The following is a 15,349-nucleotide window of genomic DNA, read 5'->3' as shown; positions in this document are numbered from 1 at the left end:
TCAAAATGGCCACCACGCCACGCCCACACTGTTTGACGAAAAGTTTTTCTTTTAATAACTTTTCATCTTTAAGGTGTTGAGGTGGTACAGACCAAATTTGAAGTCCGCCTGATGAAATCTCTAGGAGGAGTTCGTTAAAGTATAGCACCTTGACTTTTAGGCCTACTTCCTGTTGCCACTAGGGGGCGCTATGACTTTAAGTAAATATCGGCCTTTATTTGTCCTCAGGGTTGGACTCTTATGAATCCTGAAAGGTTTCGTGCCAATTGGACAATGTACACTCAAGTTACACCCACTTCCTGTTTTGAATGCGAAACGCACAAAATGGCCGCCCCGCCACGACCACGCCCTATGACGAAATATTTTTCTTTTAACAACTTGTCATCTTTAATGTCTTAAGATGGCACAGACCGAATTTGAAGTTGATCGGATGAAATCTCTAGGAGGAGTTCGTTAAAGTACGACATGTGGAAATGGCCAAAATTGAACTAATTTCGAACTTTGAAATCAAAATGGCGGACTTCCTGTTGGGTTTAGGGTATGGCTCCTATGACGTTTTTTGTACATCTTGAATTGTTACATATGTGTACCAATGTTCGTGAGTCTACGTTAAACACACTGCAGAGGCTAAATTTTTTTAACTTTGTAGGGGGCGCTAGCGAGCCATTTTTGTGCACCTATTCCCAAAACCCTTAAAATACGTACATTTTCACAAGACTTGATGCGCCCGCCAATTTTGGTGAGCTTTTGAATATGTTAAGCCCCTCAATAAGCCAACGGCTTCAGCTGTGGGAGTGACGTCACCAGCGCACACCTGAAGAGGATCACGCACAAGCAGTAAACACAGCCAAAACAATATGGCATGTAACATAGCTGCATCTCATGTTGCTTATATTGCCTCCTCGACTCCTCCACTTGCCTCCCTTCATCGCGTCTTAGTCCCCACCACCAAGGAGGCACAGGAGAGATGCAACGAACAAATGTGTTTTAGAGGAATGAGACGTCTTTTTCTCTGAAGCGTCACATTAATTCGTCAGCTGTATGGGCGGAGTTAGCAACTCCTTCAGCTGCACGGCTTCCTGGAAGGCTGCTCTCGTGTTTCCTCGGCTATAGCTCCTCGCTCCTCGCTCCTCTGGGCAGAAATAAGAGCTTTGAGCCGGCCTTCACCGAGGAGGGACAGAACAATTTCCGGTTCAGTCAAGGACAGAGGAGTCGAGGAGCTATCAAATAAGGGACATGGGATGTACCTCATGATTCACTCTCTAAAAGCTCTGTTAACTGTGCCCTCTGGCTAACAAACTTCAGATGAAAGAAGCTCTGAGTTGATAAGTGTTAATACGCTCATCTAGGTTACCTTCAAGGTTGAAAGCAGCGCATGAGTTCTATGGACTGTTTTTTTGTCCTGGGATTCACCTTTCAGGCTACATGCAGGCTGAACTTGGTAAAGCTTCTTTGTAGGGCTGAAACTGATGTCTACCATACACCAGAAGACTCTGAAAAGACTAAGGTCTGACAACATCTCACATCTAAAGACAATCTTTCCTAATGTCACTGAGTTTTTAGTCACAGACGATGATTTTGCCAGATTTTTAAGCCTGTGGATCTTGGAGGGTCACAGTTAGCAAGACTACAACTAGATTTGTTTTGAAAACTGGTGAAAATTTGCAAGAAGAAAAAACTGTTTTTGTGGGCTGTAGTCATTTCGGTCCACTTTTTTTCTTCTCCACTCTGTCGTGGTACAAATGAGGGCGCTTTCACAACTGCCTCGTTTAGTTCGGTTGAATCGCATTAGAGATCGTTTGTCCCGCTGGTGCGGTTCGTTTGGGCAGGTGAGAACGCGGCATTCACACTCAGGTGCGCACCAAACAAGCGTACCAAGACCTGCTTGATGAGGTGGTCTCGGTACGCTTTCAATCAAACTCTGGAGCGGTTTGTTTGTGGTGAGAACGTGATCCGACCTCAAACCTCTACCAACTATACATACTCCGCAAGTCTGAGCTAATGTCCTGTAGTCAGGTGTGTTTAGCAATCTGCGATGCAGCAGAGCAGCAAACTGTGGCAGCTTGCAGTGTTTCTATCACAGAAATAGACTGCAGTCAAGCTTGCTGTCCGTCACTCGTATCTCCGTGGTCAAACCAGCTGACGCTAAAGTTGGAGAGCAGAGCGGCAGAGCAGAGCGGCAGAGCAGAGCGAAGTCTCGGTGACCAGAGCAGACGTACTAACGTCTCTCGCGGAACAATGTCTGATCATTTTAATGAAATGAGCTGGTTTGACCATGTAGATGCAAGAAATATGCACTAGTCCAGAACACAGGACCTTCTTCCTGTATTTACTTTCTTCCTCCCTCCCCCAGACACATCCGACCAAGAAGAGGAGTGGACGTTCTTGCGTGATTTGTAGTGGCGCATTTTGGTACGCTTGGATTTTTCCAGGTGTGAAACCAAACCAAATCGGCAAATCGCTCCAAGTTTACAAACTCACCAACTGATTCGGACCAAAGCAAACAAACTACAGGTGTGAAAACGCCCTAAGAGTTGTCTTGTTCACTCCACAAGTCTACCAGTTTTTCTTCCTTTTCCACAGTCCAACAGAACCGAGACTTGTTCACTCGCCTCCCCGCCATGTTTACCATCTAGCCCAGGGATCTTCAACAGGTGGTCCGGGACCCCTAGGGGGACCTCAGAGGCAATGCAGGGGGGCATCCAAATTATTGTTAATTTTTTGAAAGTTTTAAAAAAAATGAAAAAGTCTTGACATGAATCCAACATATTATTAGCAAACATAAATCCGCACTGCTTACTGGCCTATAGGTAAGCTAGTCACTAGCCATCCACATATACAGTTCATCCTAAGGATTGACTGTGCCACAGGTATGTTTAACATTAAACATGATTTATAAAATCATGCCAACAATTATTAGACTTGATTTGAATATCTTAGTATTCTATGCAAAAAAGGTATGTCTAAAGTCTCTAGGCTGGCCTACACTTTATTGTAGGCCCAGTTAAATATGCAACTTAATTTAATACAATATATGTAGTAGGGGGTCCTTGCTCCGTCTCTCTTTCAGTAAAGGGGTCCTTGGCTTAAAAAAAGGTTGAAGACCCCTGATCTAGCCGGTTTGCTGCTTCCTGTTTGGTGCTGGAGGGAGCGCACCTATTGGTGCTTGACAATGTTCACATGATTTAATGATTTAATTAATCGATTAGTTGTTTGGTATGAAAATGTAATCAAAATGGTGAAAAACGTCAATCAGTGTTTTCCAAAAGTCCGAGATGATGTCTTGTTTTGTCCACAACTCAAAGATATTCAGTTTAGAAAATATTCACGTTTAAGAAGATGGAATCAGAGAATTTGTACTTGTTTTATGAAAAATGACTAAAACGGATTAATCGATTATCAAAATAGTTTGCAATTAATTTATCGATTAATTGTTGCAGCTCTACTTGTTGGGGCCACATACAGTCTGAAAAGTAAATCTGCAGACACTACTCTAAAAAAATACAGCACCCCACATCTTATTCATTTATTGATTCAAAGTTGACAAAGTCTAATTATAATATCTTCCTTAAACCACACTGAACATCAAACTATGTTTATGGAAGTAAAGGACAGTGGACTTTTTCAGTGAAGATGCAAATATATAATTCATGTAAAACAATTAAACTAAATATGAAGGGTAAGTGCATTGATAATTAAGCAATCTGCCTAGCATTAGACCATAATTATAGAAAGCACAATAACTAAGGGGACAATGTGATATAAATGAATGTGTGAATGCAGCATTTTTTTAGTTAAAGGTCCTATGACATGCTGCTTTTTGGATGCTTTTATATAGGCCTCAGTTGTACCCTACCCAAATACTGTATCTGAAGTCTCTTTCCCGAAATTCAGCCTTGGTGCAGAATTACAGCCACTAGAGCCAGTCCCACAATGAGCTTTCCTTAGGACGTGCCATTTCTGTGTCTGTAGCCTTAAATGCTATTGAGGAGGAGAGAGGCAGGGAAGGGTGGGGGTGTGGCCTTGACCAACTGCCATGCTTCGCTCGTTTGCAAGCCATGATGTGTCTCTCTTTCTCATGGGCGGGCCAAATTCTTTGGGCGAGCAAAGCAGAGAAAGGGGAGGTAACCTTCCTCTTTATGACGTCATAAGGAGGAGATTCCAGATTGGCCCATCTGAGCTTTCATTTTCTCAAAGGCAGAGCAGGATACCCAGAGCTTGGTTTGCACCTATCGCCATTTCTAGCCACGGGGGGACCATAGGCAGGCTTGGGGAACTCACATTAATGTTAAAAAAACTCATAAAATGACATTTTCATGCCATGGGACATTTAAAGAACCTCCGTCTTCATGTCCCCTTTCCCACTTCTGTAACATACGCAGTTGGGTTACAGAAATGCAACGGTTGCATATTTATGCAATATCTCTCTCTCTCTCTCTCTCTCTCTCTCTCTCTCTCTCTCGAAGACACGCAGACGCACACACATAAGCTGTGTCTAGGCCTACGTCTAACCAACACAGACAGCAGGAGACAGGGTATTTCCCCGAGCCTCACTCTGGCTCTAAAATATACATGAAGCCCTTGAACGTTGTGTCAGTGTTGAAACAAGCTTTAAAATAACCCCAGTCAACTAAACAGGTTGACTGCGCAGGTCCACGTTCTGTCATTGTTCATTCCCGCATGGTTGGAAATTTATTTTAATTTTAAATTTAAAAGAGCAGAGACACCAGGCTGACCATGCCAGTCTGAGCCAATCAGGCGTGTAGCCTAGTACTGGCAAATTGGAAATTAACAATAGCTATACATGCTGTGATGCTGTACATTGGAGATGTGTTGCACACATATCATAGCATCTGTCCCTATTCAAATAAACATGAAAAAAAACACATGGTTTTCAAACAGAACAAAAACATGGCAAAGTATGTCAGAAACAGAAAAGGAACAATCTCTACTGTATTTCTTTCTCCTGCGTTTTCATTTTGGTAAGCTTCCTTCCTTATTTTCCAGGCTTGAGGGGAAAGAATTGATACGGCATTGAATCACAATATTTTCCGGGGAAATACTGTATCGATATACGGACGCCAAGTATCAATCTTTTATTATATAAATTGCACATGAGAATTTAACTTTTTGGCTTACTATTTTTAATTAATTAAAATGACAAAATACATTTTATATGAGATGAACAAAAAGAAACATATACACTATAATTTTAGATAAAACAGAAGTTTCCTGTTGGGGACATCATTTTAAGTGGGGAAAAAAGGTAATTAATTGCAAAGTGTCGCAGAATATCACAATATGTTTAGAATTGCAATAATGTTGTATTGTGACATACGTAGGGTGTTATTATCATATTGTGGGGCCTCTGCGGATTCCCACCGCTATTACTTTCCCTGTCTCTGTGTTTTACCAGATGTGGAGCATTGCATGCTGGGGATCACCTGCTGTCCATAGATGGGACATCGACAGAACACTGTACAGTCCTGGAGGCAACACAGCTATTAGCGAGCACAACAGAGCTGGTGAAATTAGAAATACTCCCCTCCCATCAAACAAGGCTCACTGGGAAACAGCACGACACAGGTGAGTGCATCAGTGTATCTATGCATGTACAAAGTCCACCATGTCTACTCATTGACTGTAAATAGTAACAGTCTATAGCTGTGTTGAAAACCATTCCCTATCACGTAAATAGTGCACTATATAGTGTGATCGCCATTTTGTAGTGGTGTTCGAATTCTTCCCGGTTTGTTTCATTCACTATATAGTCCACTATAAAATACCCACAATGTACTGCTAATTTGATTGTTCATACAATGTACCCAACATTTCACTCCCGTATACCACAATGCAACACGGCCACGTTTTCCCAGAGGAGGAGAAGAAGAAGACGCAGAAATCACCTCGAAAACTGAAAAGGAAAAATGGAGCGGACTTTTGTTTCTAAACAGTGGAAATGTGACACGGAACATATATATACACAACATGTTACAATCCTCCTGGGTGCTCGGTTTGTTTCAGAGACGTATTAAAAATGTTTTTGTTTCGGTTTGTTTCAATCATCTACTGATGCAACGATGTGTTTTCAGTGTAGTGTCCGAAATCTGGTTTGGTCGTTCCCTATATAGTTCACTATTTAATAAACACTACATAGGGAATAGTGAATGAGGGAACGCTTTTAAACAGTGTATTTTTTGTTAAAAAAAACTATATTCTTCATATATCTATGTTTTTCCATTTTAACTGAATTTACAGTGTGAAAACATGAAAAAGATTGTGCGACTTCATTGCTTTGACACACACAGTATAGCTGTCCTCATGTAACTTACAGCATGTAAAGGTTTACATCAGGTCACTTTAAATCTGGCATTGCCAGCTCTGTCTCCACAGCACTGTGGAGGAAGGTCTGGCTACACCACAGATACATTCTGGGATAGGAGAAAAAAAAAATGCTTTCTTTACACCAATCGTAATCGTCAAAAAAGCACCATAGTTCTGTATAAAAGAAAATTGAAATGTAAAAATAAATTTAAAAAAAAAAGTGGAAAGAAAACACAAAAAGAACATCCTAACGACAACAACAAGCTGCAATTCACAAATACAGATTTATATTATAGACATAACTATAAGTGTGTTTAGCCTAGACTTAAATACAGAAATGGAGGGAGCATACAGGATAGATTTGTCATCAGATCTAAGAGAGCTCAGGGCTGAGTGCCTTTGAATAAGATCCATAATAAGATGGTGCTGACCATTAAAAGCCTTTGAAGGCGATCAGCAGGGTCTTTAACTGGATTCTGAAGTGCACAGGGAGCCAGTGAAGAGAGGCTAGCACTGGGGTGTTGTGCTCACATTTTGTAGCACCAGTCAACGTCCTTGCAGCTGCATTTTGGACCATCTTTAGGTGACTAAAAGAAGACTGAGGAAGGCCTAAATAAAGATTGATACTCTGCGTCCATGTATCGATACGGTATTGCCACGGAAAATAGTGCGATACGATGCTGTATCGATCGTTTCACCCCACCCGTGTGTCAGTTTTTTATAGCTGTATTTGTGTGTGTGTGTGTGTGTGTGTGTGTGTGTGTGTCTCTCTGTGTCAGGTCTTCAAATTAATGAGTATAATAATCTCTTGATGAGATTGAAGCTTTTGGCTGTCATTCTGATTTTCACAGCCAGACCTAGAATACCATAAAGGCACGGCTTGTTTGTGTGTTTTTGTGTTTGTGTGTGTGTGTGTGTGTCACTAAAATGTCTGGTTTGTAGCCACCAACATCTTAATTTGTCTTTGTATTCTAACCTCAGATAGTTACCAGTTTCTTATTAACCTGTTCAAATCTAATTTAGTCTTTTTTTCAGCCACTGAAGACTAAAATGACAGGTCTGCTAAGAAGTTGTTGGAAAGGGTACTTTAGTTTTTTGTTGATATCGATCTGCTGAAAAACCTTTGATTGTTTTGGACAGATTTAGAAGTGTTAAAGCAGGATACAGCAGCTGCACAAACTTTAAAACACTTTTAAGTGAACTATTCACTCCAGTAGCCAATGCATAGTGTGAAGATATGAATTTTGCCCCAGATGTTACACTCCGTGGTGCTCACCAGGCATGCCTGGTTATGTTTTAAAATAGGGAAGTAAACTTGGAGAAATACATAATTGGCGGGGGGGAACATATGGCCAAGACAGTAGATAGTTACGGTTGTTAATGTACCTGAGCTTCATGTCATCACTTCTTCCTCAGCATCATTCTCCGTCATATTGGATGAACAGGGAAACAGGGAATTAGGGCAGAGTAACAATGTTTTTGCCCCAATTAAGTCGCCCTATGCACATTTACCAGATCAGAGAGGTAAAAAAAGTGGCACGCATGAAGTGATTTTCTAACCGCCTTCCTCTCTCGCAGAACACTGATTGAGGAATATTTCGGCTATGACAGCTACTTGGTGCTTAATTAGTTGAAGGAGTGTTTCTTCACCCGCGGCCAAGTGACAGCTTTTCATCTGCGGGAGAAATAGTGCCAGTGGATTTACAGGGGCAACGCTGCTTATCCCAGGTTAATGCCTCGCAGCTGAGGGGTTTAAGTACAGTATGACAAGTTTGCACACACATACAATCACACATATACTGTAGAAACACACGCCTGTACGCTGAGTGTACACTGCTTCACACACATGTGAACCTGTGATTAAGCTGCCAGTATTGTTGCGGTTTACGTCAGACAGATGTGTATTTTAAGCTGCAGTGGGTAGAATGCAACAAAAACGCCCAAATTTGATATAGAGTGAGAACTCTTCATGCAGCTCTCCCACTCCCCCCTCTCTTTCTGTCGCACGGGCAATGCATGCGCAGAACAGCCAATAGGAACGCTCTCTCTGTCTCTCTGAAATGACCTGTGATTGGCCAAAGTCTCCTGTCACGGGCTAGCTTTTCTAAAGCCTGAAAACCGAGTCAAGAAGAGTCGCAGAAGTCTAGTTTTCTCATGGCCACTTGAATTACAATATGCTGAAAGATTATTATGAAATTTTTGCCCTACGACACCAAAAGTTAAGTGCCTAGCACAGCTTTAATTTTTTTCTTTTTTTCCCTCTATTAACAACCACGAGCACACACACATCTTACCTTCTTTTTTTTACCCAGGTTTTGTACCCAGATGAGAGACTCATGACAGGTTAAGAAGGAGCGAGATAAAAAAAAATAGAAGAAGAAATTATAGACTGAAATAGACTAAACCCTCTGCCACGGCTCTTTGTAGAGCATTTTGGTGGGGGCAGTAGTTTCATCTCAGCATGACAACGGCACGAGAGAGAAAGTTGAGCGGAGAAGTGGTGGATGAATGAAAAGTGAGTGACGGGGAGTGTAAAGGCAGGATGGTATTGAATTAAAGTCATTACACCTCTCCTCCATGCTATCAGACGTTGCATACAGCCTGAAACCTCCTCCTCTCCTTCTCTATTCCTATTTTGTTTCATCTCCTTCCTGTTTTCTCCTCTATTTGTTTTTATTGTCTTCCTTTCTGTCTTTCCCTAACATCTCTTCTCATCTTGCCCCCCCTTTTATCTATTCTTGTCTCATATTTCCCATTTCTATTTTTTTTTCCTGCCTACTCTTCTATTTCATTCTAATCTAGGTTGAAGTGACAAAAAACAGTTATTTTAAAGTTATTTTAAGGAAGTACTAGAGTCTGCAAGTTAAACGACAGACCACACACACACACACACACACACAAACTCTAAAGGTCGCCATCTCATCTCGCATCTCCTTCATTTGTCTTTGCAGCAAAATTCATTCTTTCCTCCCTCTAATCATGATTGTGACTGCCTTGTGTGTGTGTGTGTGTGTGTGTGTGTGTGTGTGTGTGTGTGTGTGTGTGTGTGTGAGGAAGTGAGCACAGCTCATTAAGATACTGATGGCCTTGCAGGAGACCTTGCGGCCAGCCTGTCACCGCTTTATTAATAGACACTCTCATTAAAGGTTTTGTGTGTGTGTGTGTGTGTGTGTGTCTTTGATTGCATTGCAGTGTGTGTTACTGCAGCATAGATTACTGTTGGTGAGTCTGGACATAAGTGTGTGTACACACCCTATCCGCTGCACCTTGTGTGTATTTATGTATCTTCTCTTATGTATGACAGGTGTGTAAGTCAGCATATAACTGTGTATGTGCAGTGTCTTTTTGTGTGTGGCCTGCCTGTGTGCATCTATCTGTGTGACTGTAGCCTTTTCCTGTCAGCAGATTTGTCTCTCCAGTGTGTTGTCGCTGGACATAATGACTTTATTTTTACTGGGAGGGGATGAGAGTGAGACAGACCTTTCTCAGATCCCACCCTGAAGCCGCCCAACACTTCTGCTCCTCAAACCTCCCGCCAACCGAGCGATTTAGATAAGGATGACTCACATGTCGAGGAAATAAAAGCTCTGCTGGATAGACGTGGCAGTACAGGGCAGCTTAGGATCAACTTCAGAGTTGAGATAAGTGTGTGTGGTGAAGAATTACACATGAAGCCGTGTAGGTTGTCAGACTTTAGCCTTGATTGTATGCTGATGCTCTCAGTGGGAGTTTCCCCTAAGAGGTTCTCCCCGACATCTGAGGAAACGTGACTTTTTAACAGATGGCACAGTCTGTTTATTTTTTTTTTTAATTTTATATCAGGCTTGCATTTTGTAGCCACTGTGTTGTTAGTTACCTTTTAAAGTTATAATAACCGTGTCTGTTAAGGTTAAAGTTAAACGTATTAACACGTTTAGGGTTAGATAAATCTTCCAGGGAATTAATGTAAGTTACGTCTAGTATTACAACAGAGCTTGGTATTTATGGGGTGCCGAATGTAAAAGTTTGGTTACAATTTTTTAGCTGACAAATTTTCAACATTTAGCTCACTTTCCTCACATTTAGCGCATTTTCCTCACATTTGAGACAGAAATTCTAAATGTTAAATGTAAATGTTATATCTAAATTTAAATGTTATATCTAAATCTAAATGTTAAATATATATCTAAATGTTAAATATATATCTAAATGTTAAATCTAAATGTTATATCTAAAACTAAATGTTAAATCTAAATGTTAAATTTATATCTAAATGTTAAATGTTAAATCTAAATATTATATCTAAATGTGTCGCCAAGTGTAAAGCTAAATATTTAGAAAATATTCACTTCCCCAAGGAAACCACGCCCACTGCAGTGGCTTCAAATCGCGCTGCACCCAGTGATGACCCAGCAAGGGGTATCTCTGCTGTAGCCAGTGGGTACTTGGAAATATTGTGGAGCAGCTTAACTAATCAAAATAATAATTGAATTATGATAGATTTCAAACAATATATCAGCTGAAACAGCTCAACACATATGTTAAAACATATAGCGAAGTAATCAATGGTAGAAAAAAATAGCTAAAAGTGGCCTACTGACTTAGCTAACAGTTGAAATGATTAGCTAAAAGTAATGGATGACTTTTGAAACATTAACCACACTTCAAGTAAAATGTCTAGTTAGTAGAATTTCTGACCAAACCAACCTAAATGTTTACAGTTCAATTGCATGAAAATGTAAGAATATTCACTTTAATATGATAAATAGTGTGAACACATTGGGAATTGATAGGGCAGGTTATGTGAGTTTATATGACAGGGCTGTGGGGGGAACCTCAGACCAGAAGGGTTGGAAAGCACTGATCTACAGTATTTTATATTATTGACCGACCGGTATATTACAGACATGCCTTAATAGTTGTGTTAATCACAATACCGTTGTTTGAATTACATATCTCCGTGTGTGACTAACGTCATCCTTCCCAAGCAATCTAACATTAGCCCAGCATGGATAAAGTCCAGCTATGCATCCAACATATTCATCCGAACACAACTAAAATGTCACAATCCAGCCACTTGTAAGAAGTTTGTAATACTGGTTACATAGCTAGTTATCGTATTTTATTAACCTTAATTCTGTTTGCCAAGGCTATATTTTATTGGCTTGCAAAGTAGCTATCCGTTGCTAACGCTAACGTTAGCTAGCTAATTTATGTCAAAAAGCAGTAGCTAACTAATGTTACTGCCAAGATATGGTTTCATTGTAAGACAGTGTAAACACATGACAACACTTGACGAGTCTTACAACACCTCTCTGGTCTCTAGTGAAATCATATCTTGGCAGTAGTTAGCTAACGTTTCTGCTTTTTGAGATAAATTAGCGTTAGCAATGGAGAGCTCCTTCGCAAGCTAATATAGCAACATAATTCAGGTTAATAAAATACGCTAATGTAACCAAAGTATTGAAAACTACTTAGCTACATGTGGCTATAGTGTGACAGGCCTACTGCTGTTCAGTCTCACATTGCGAGACCTAATTAACTTAGCTAGTTAGTTACAGTGCTGCGAGGCCTGTTCTACGGTGGCCCTGAAGTGCAAATCACAACTGCAAATAGAAAAACGCAACAGCAAATCATAAAACACAACGGCAAATAGGAAAACACAACGGCAAATCGGAAAACACGACAGCAAATACGAAAACACGACAGCAAAATAGGAAAACACGACAGCAAATATGAAAACACTTCAACAAATCATAAAACACAACAGCAAATCGGAAAACACGACAGCAAATATGAAAACACTTCAACAAGACTGTCTGTCTTTTAACAGGAAGGAGAGGTGAAAAACACGGAAAAGCGCCTACTTTTAACAGAGAGACAGTCCGTCTGTCCAATCAGGAGGCTCCGTCCTCTGCTAGATAGGCCCTACCTTTTCTAGTAGAAGTTAATGCCATTTTGTTTTCCTATTTGCTGTCGTGTTTTTCTATTTGCTGTCGTGTTTTCCTATTTGCTGTTGTGTTTTCATGTTTGCTGTCGTGTTTTCCTATTTGCCGTTGTGTTTTATGATTTGTTGAAGTGCTTTCCTATTTGCTGTCGTGTTTTCCTATTTTCGGTTGTGTTTTCCTATTTGCCGTTGTGTTTTATGATTTGCTGTTGCGTTTTTCTATTTGCTGTTGTGATTTGCACTTCAGGGCCACCGTACTGTTCAGATGACATGTCAGCTGCAGTGTGTGAGCTAGATTGCTTGTGAAGGATAAGTCAAACTAACGTTAAACACACAAGGAGATATGAGTCAAACAAAACAACGGCATTATAGTACATACAAATATTAAGACATTTCTGTGATATAAGTCAATAATACAAAATACTGACCGAAATGTGTTTTAATCCAGTAACATTAGTCGAACAGCTCCACTGTAGTCAGTATTTACTGTACCAACAGGTGTTGACTGAAATTGCGGTGCAGCGCGATTTGAAGCCACTGCAGTGGGCGTGGTTTCCTTGGGGATTTGAATATTTTCTAAATATTTAGCTTTACACTTGGCGACACATTTAGATATAACATTTAGATTTAACATTTAGATATATATTTAACATTTAGATTTAGATTTAACATTTAGATTTAGATTTAACATTTAGATTTAACATTTAGATATTATATATATATATCATTTCTGTCTCAAATGTGAGGAAAATGTGCTAAATGTGAGGAAAGAGAGCTAAATGTTGAAAATGTATCAGCTAAAAAATTGTAACCAAACTTTTACATTCGGCACCCCATAGGTATTACTCGTGCATTTGAAAACTGGAAAAGCTAACCGATTAGCCGCCCGACTGCAGGTAAGGGTTAGAGGCCTACCTGGCGTTCTCTGGCTCGGCGTGAAATCAGCTTCGGCGCTGGCCGGCCCGCTCCTCTCCCCCTGTCAGTCGGTGCAGCGTCGAACAGCGTTGACACTCAGTTGACAGTTAATTTTTCATTTCAAAACATATTTAATGTTTAATTTAACATTCAAAACACGGACATAACATTAACACAAACTCCGTGGGCAAACGTCACGACAAGTCAGAAAACACAATCCTCTTCAGCAGTCTCTCACTGAGCTGTTCCACCGCAACGTGTCTGCTTTACTTCCGCTTGTCAGCCCTGTGACACAGATAAGCCACACCCACCACAACCATAGAAACCAACAGGTGGATTATGACGTGACACAAGTAACAAAATGATTTTTGTGTGTTCCAGTGAAGGTTCAGAAGTCGGACCACCCCCACTCCTGGGACCCCTGTGTGAACTACTGTCACCCTTCAAACTCCACCCTCTGCAACACAAGCGCCACCCTCAACAAGTCGTGGACCGCCTCGAATAACAACACCATCAACCTCGACTACTGCAAGTGTAAGAACACTAACAATACAATTGTGTCCGTCTGTTTTCTTTTACTTCCTGTTTATCTATTTGGTCTTTAATTTTGTCTTAACAAAAATATAGTAATGGAGGATTGGCTTACATTTTCCTGCTGTTTGGTGAAAAATAGTAATGGGGCTTCTCGGCTAAAGACTAGGACTGTCCCGAATATTGCGCTTTTAAGGTTTCGAAGCTTTGGTGGGAAGTATACAAATACATTCGTAGCTTCTTATGTATAATTTTAGAGATCTAGCGATCACACTCTATCAAGGCTATGCGGTTTCTTACAGGTTTTTTTTTAGATGATTTGCTTAATTTGGTATATCTGGCACTCAACTTTTTGGTTGTCATCTTCACAAATTGTGAAATTATTCCAGGCACTTTTTAAAATATTCGCGTCGTGACAGTTGCAGTCGAGTTAGCCTCATGTGGTCAAACTTTCAGTTTTGGTAGTGGTAACGTTGGGGATGAAGAAGTAAGGCAGGCCGAGACATGTGGTCGGTCTGAGAATAACCAGTTATAATTCATGTTGATGCACAAATGAATGATGTGGGATTACTATTCCTTATTGCATTGGCTGTTCAGGATTTTTTTGGGTAATGCGTACATAATAATGATAAAAGTAAAAAAAAAAATATACAAAGCATTTTAATACTTATTTGGATGCAGATTACCATGGCAACTAACAAAGCTTCAGAGCATTCGGGACAGCCATACTAAAGACACATACTTACATTATGCCATAGGTTTACATGTATCCACTTTGCCACAATGGCCGCTGAACAGTACTGTATTAATTACTTTACATAATATTGAAATACTTGGCGGAAGCCCTTAAGATTCCTACAGTACAATAACAACTCGTGTTTTAGGTATAGTCACCTTCTTTTCTCTCTCCCTTATTGCAGCTCTGGTATCTGCCAGTTTCTCTCCCGGCTCTACCACTACATCTGGCCCCAGTAGCCAGAGCTCCAGCACCCTGCCCAGGCCTACAGTTCCCATGAGCCCACGTAACTCGCTGCTCAAACGACGGCAGAGAAAGAAAGAGCACAAAAGCTCCTGTAAGCTCCATATGTCTCTCTGTCTTGACTATGACATCATTCCTCTGAAGGGAAATGTGTAATAAAAAAAAAAAATCTATGTTTTATGTGTCTGTGTATGTTTAAAGTGTCCCTGGCGTCCAGTTCGGTGGGTCCGGGTGGTCAAGTTGTCCATGTAGAGACCAGTGAGGTCGTCCTAACAGGCGACCCACTCAACGGCTTCGGTGTCCAGCTGCAGGGAGGCATATTCGCCACCGAAACGTTGTCCGCACCCCCACTTATCCGATTCATAGAGCCCGACAGCTCTGCAGAGAGGTGAGATGTTCACACATGAATAATTGAATGTGTCTGCTCTGTGATGTAAAGCCGTTTAGACACAAAAAAGTTAGTCAAGTGAACAAACAGTCAAGTGATACAGTATTATACAATTCAATATCACAAATCACCAATTTGCCTCTGAGGGCTTTACAATCTGTACAGCATACGACGGGATAAAGAAAAACTCTTTGACAGGGAAAAATTGAAGAAACGATATACGAATATAAAAGCCTTTGTGTGTTATGATCGGCCTCTGTCTGTCTATGACAAGTTCGTTTTTGGT

The 15,349-nt window shown here is 40.7% G+C and overlaps 1 protein-coding gene across 1 annotated transcript in view; it reads left to right on the top strand.

Annotated features, from left to right (window-relative positions):
- Positions 1-15,349, top strand: part of LOC144516115 (glutamate receptor-interacting protein 2-like) — an 84,151-nt gene that overhangs the window by 18,199 nt on the left and 50,603 nt on the right. Inside the window, exons 6-9 of the mRNA XM_078247319.1 lie at positions 5,417-5,586; positions 13,547-13,699; positions 14,617-14,769; positions 14,877-15,063. Of these exons, the coding sequence (XP_078103445.1) occupies positions 5,417-5,586; positions 13,547-13,699; positions 14,617-14,769; positions 14,877-15,063 (663 nt within the window). The remainder of the gene's footprint in view (positions 1-5,416; positions 5,587-13,546; positions 13,700-14,616; positions 14,770-14,876; positions 15,064-15,349) is intronic.

This window comes from Sander vitreus, chromosome 4, assembly GCF_031162955.1.
Source record: "Sander vitreus isolate 19-12246 chromosome 4, sanVit1, whole genome shotgun sequence".
Lineage (NCBI taxonomy): Eukaryota > Metazoa > Chordata > Actinopteri > Perciformes > Percidae > Sander > Sander vitreus.
The sequence above is the reverse complement of the archived record's forward strand: the minus strand, read 5'-3'. Positions and strand labels throughout refer to the sequence as shown.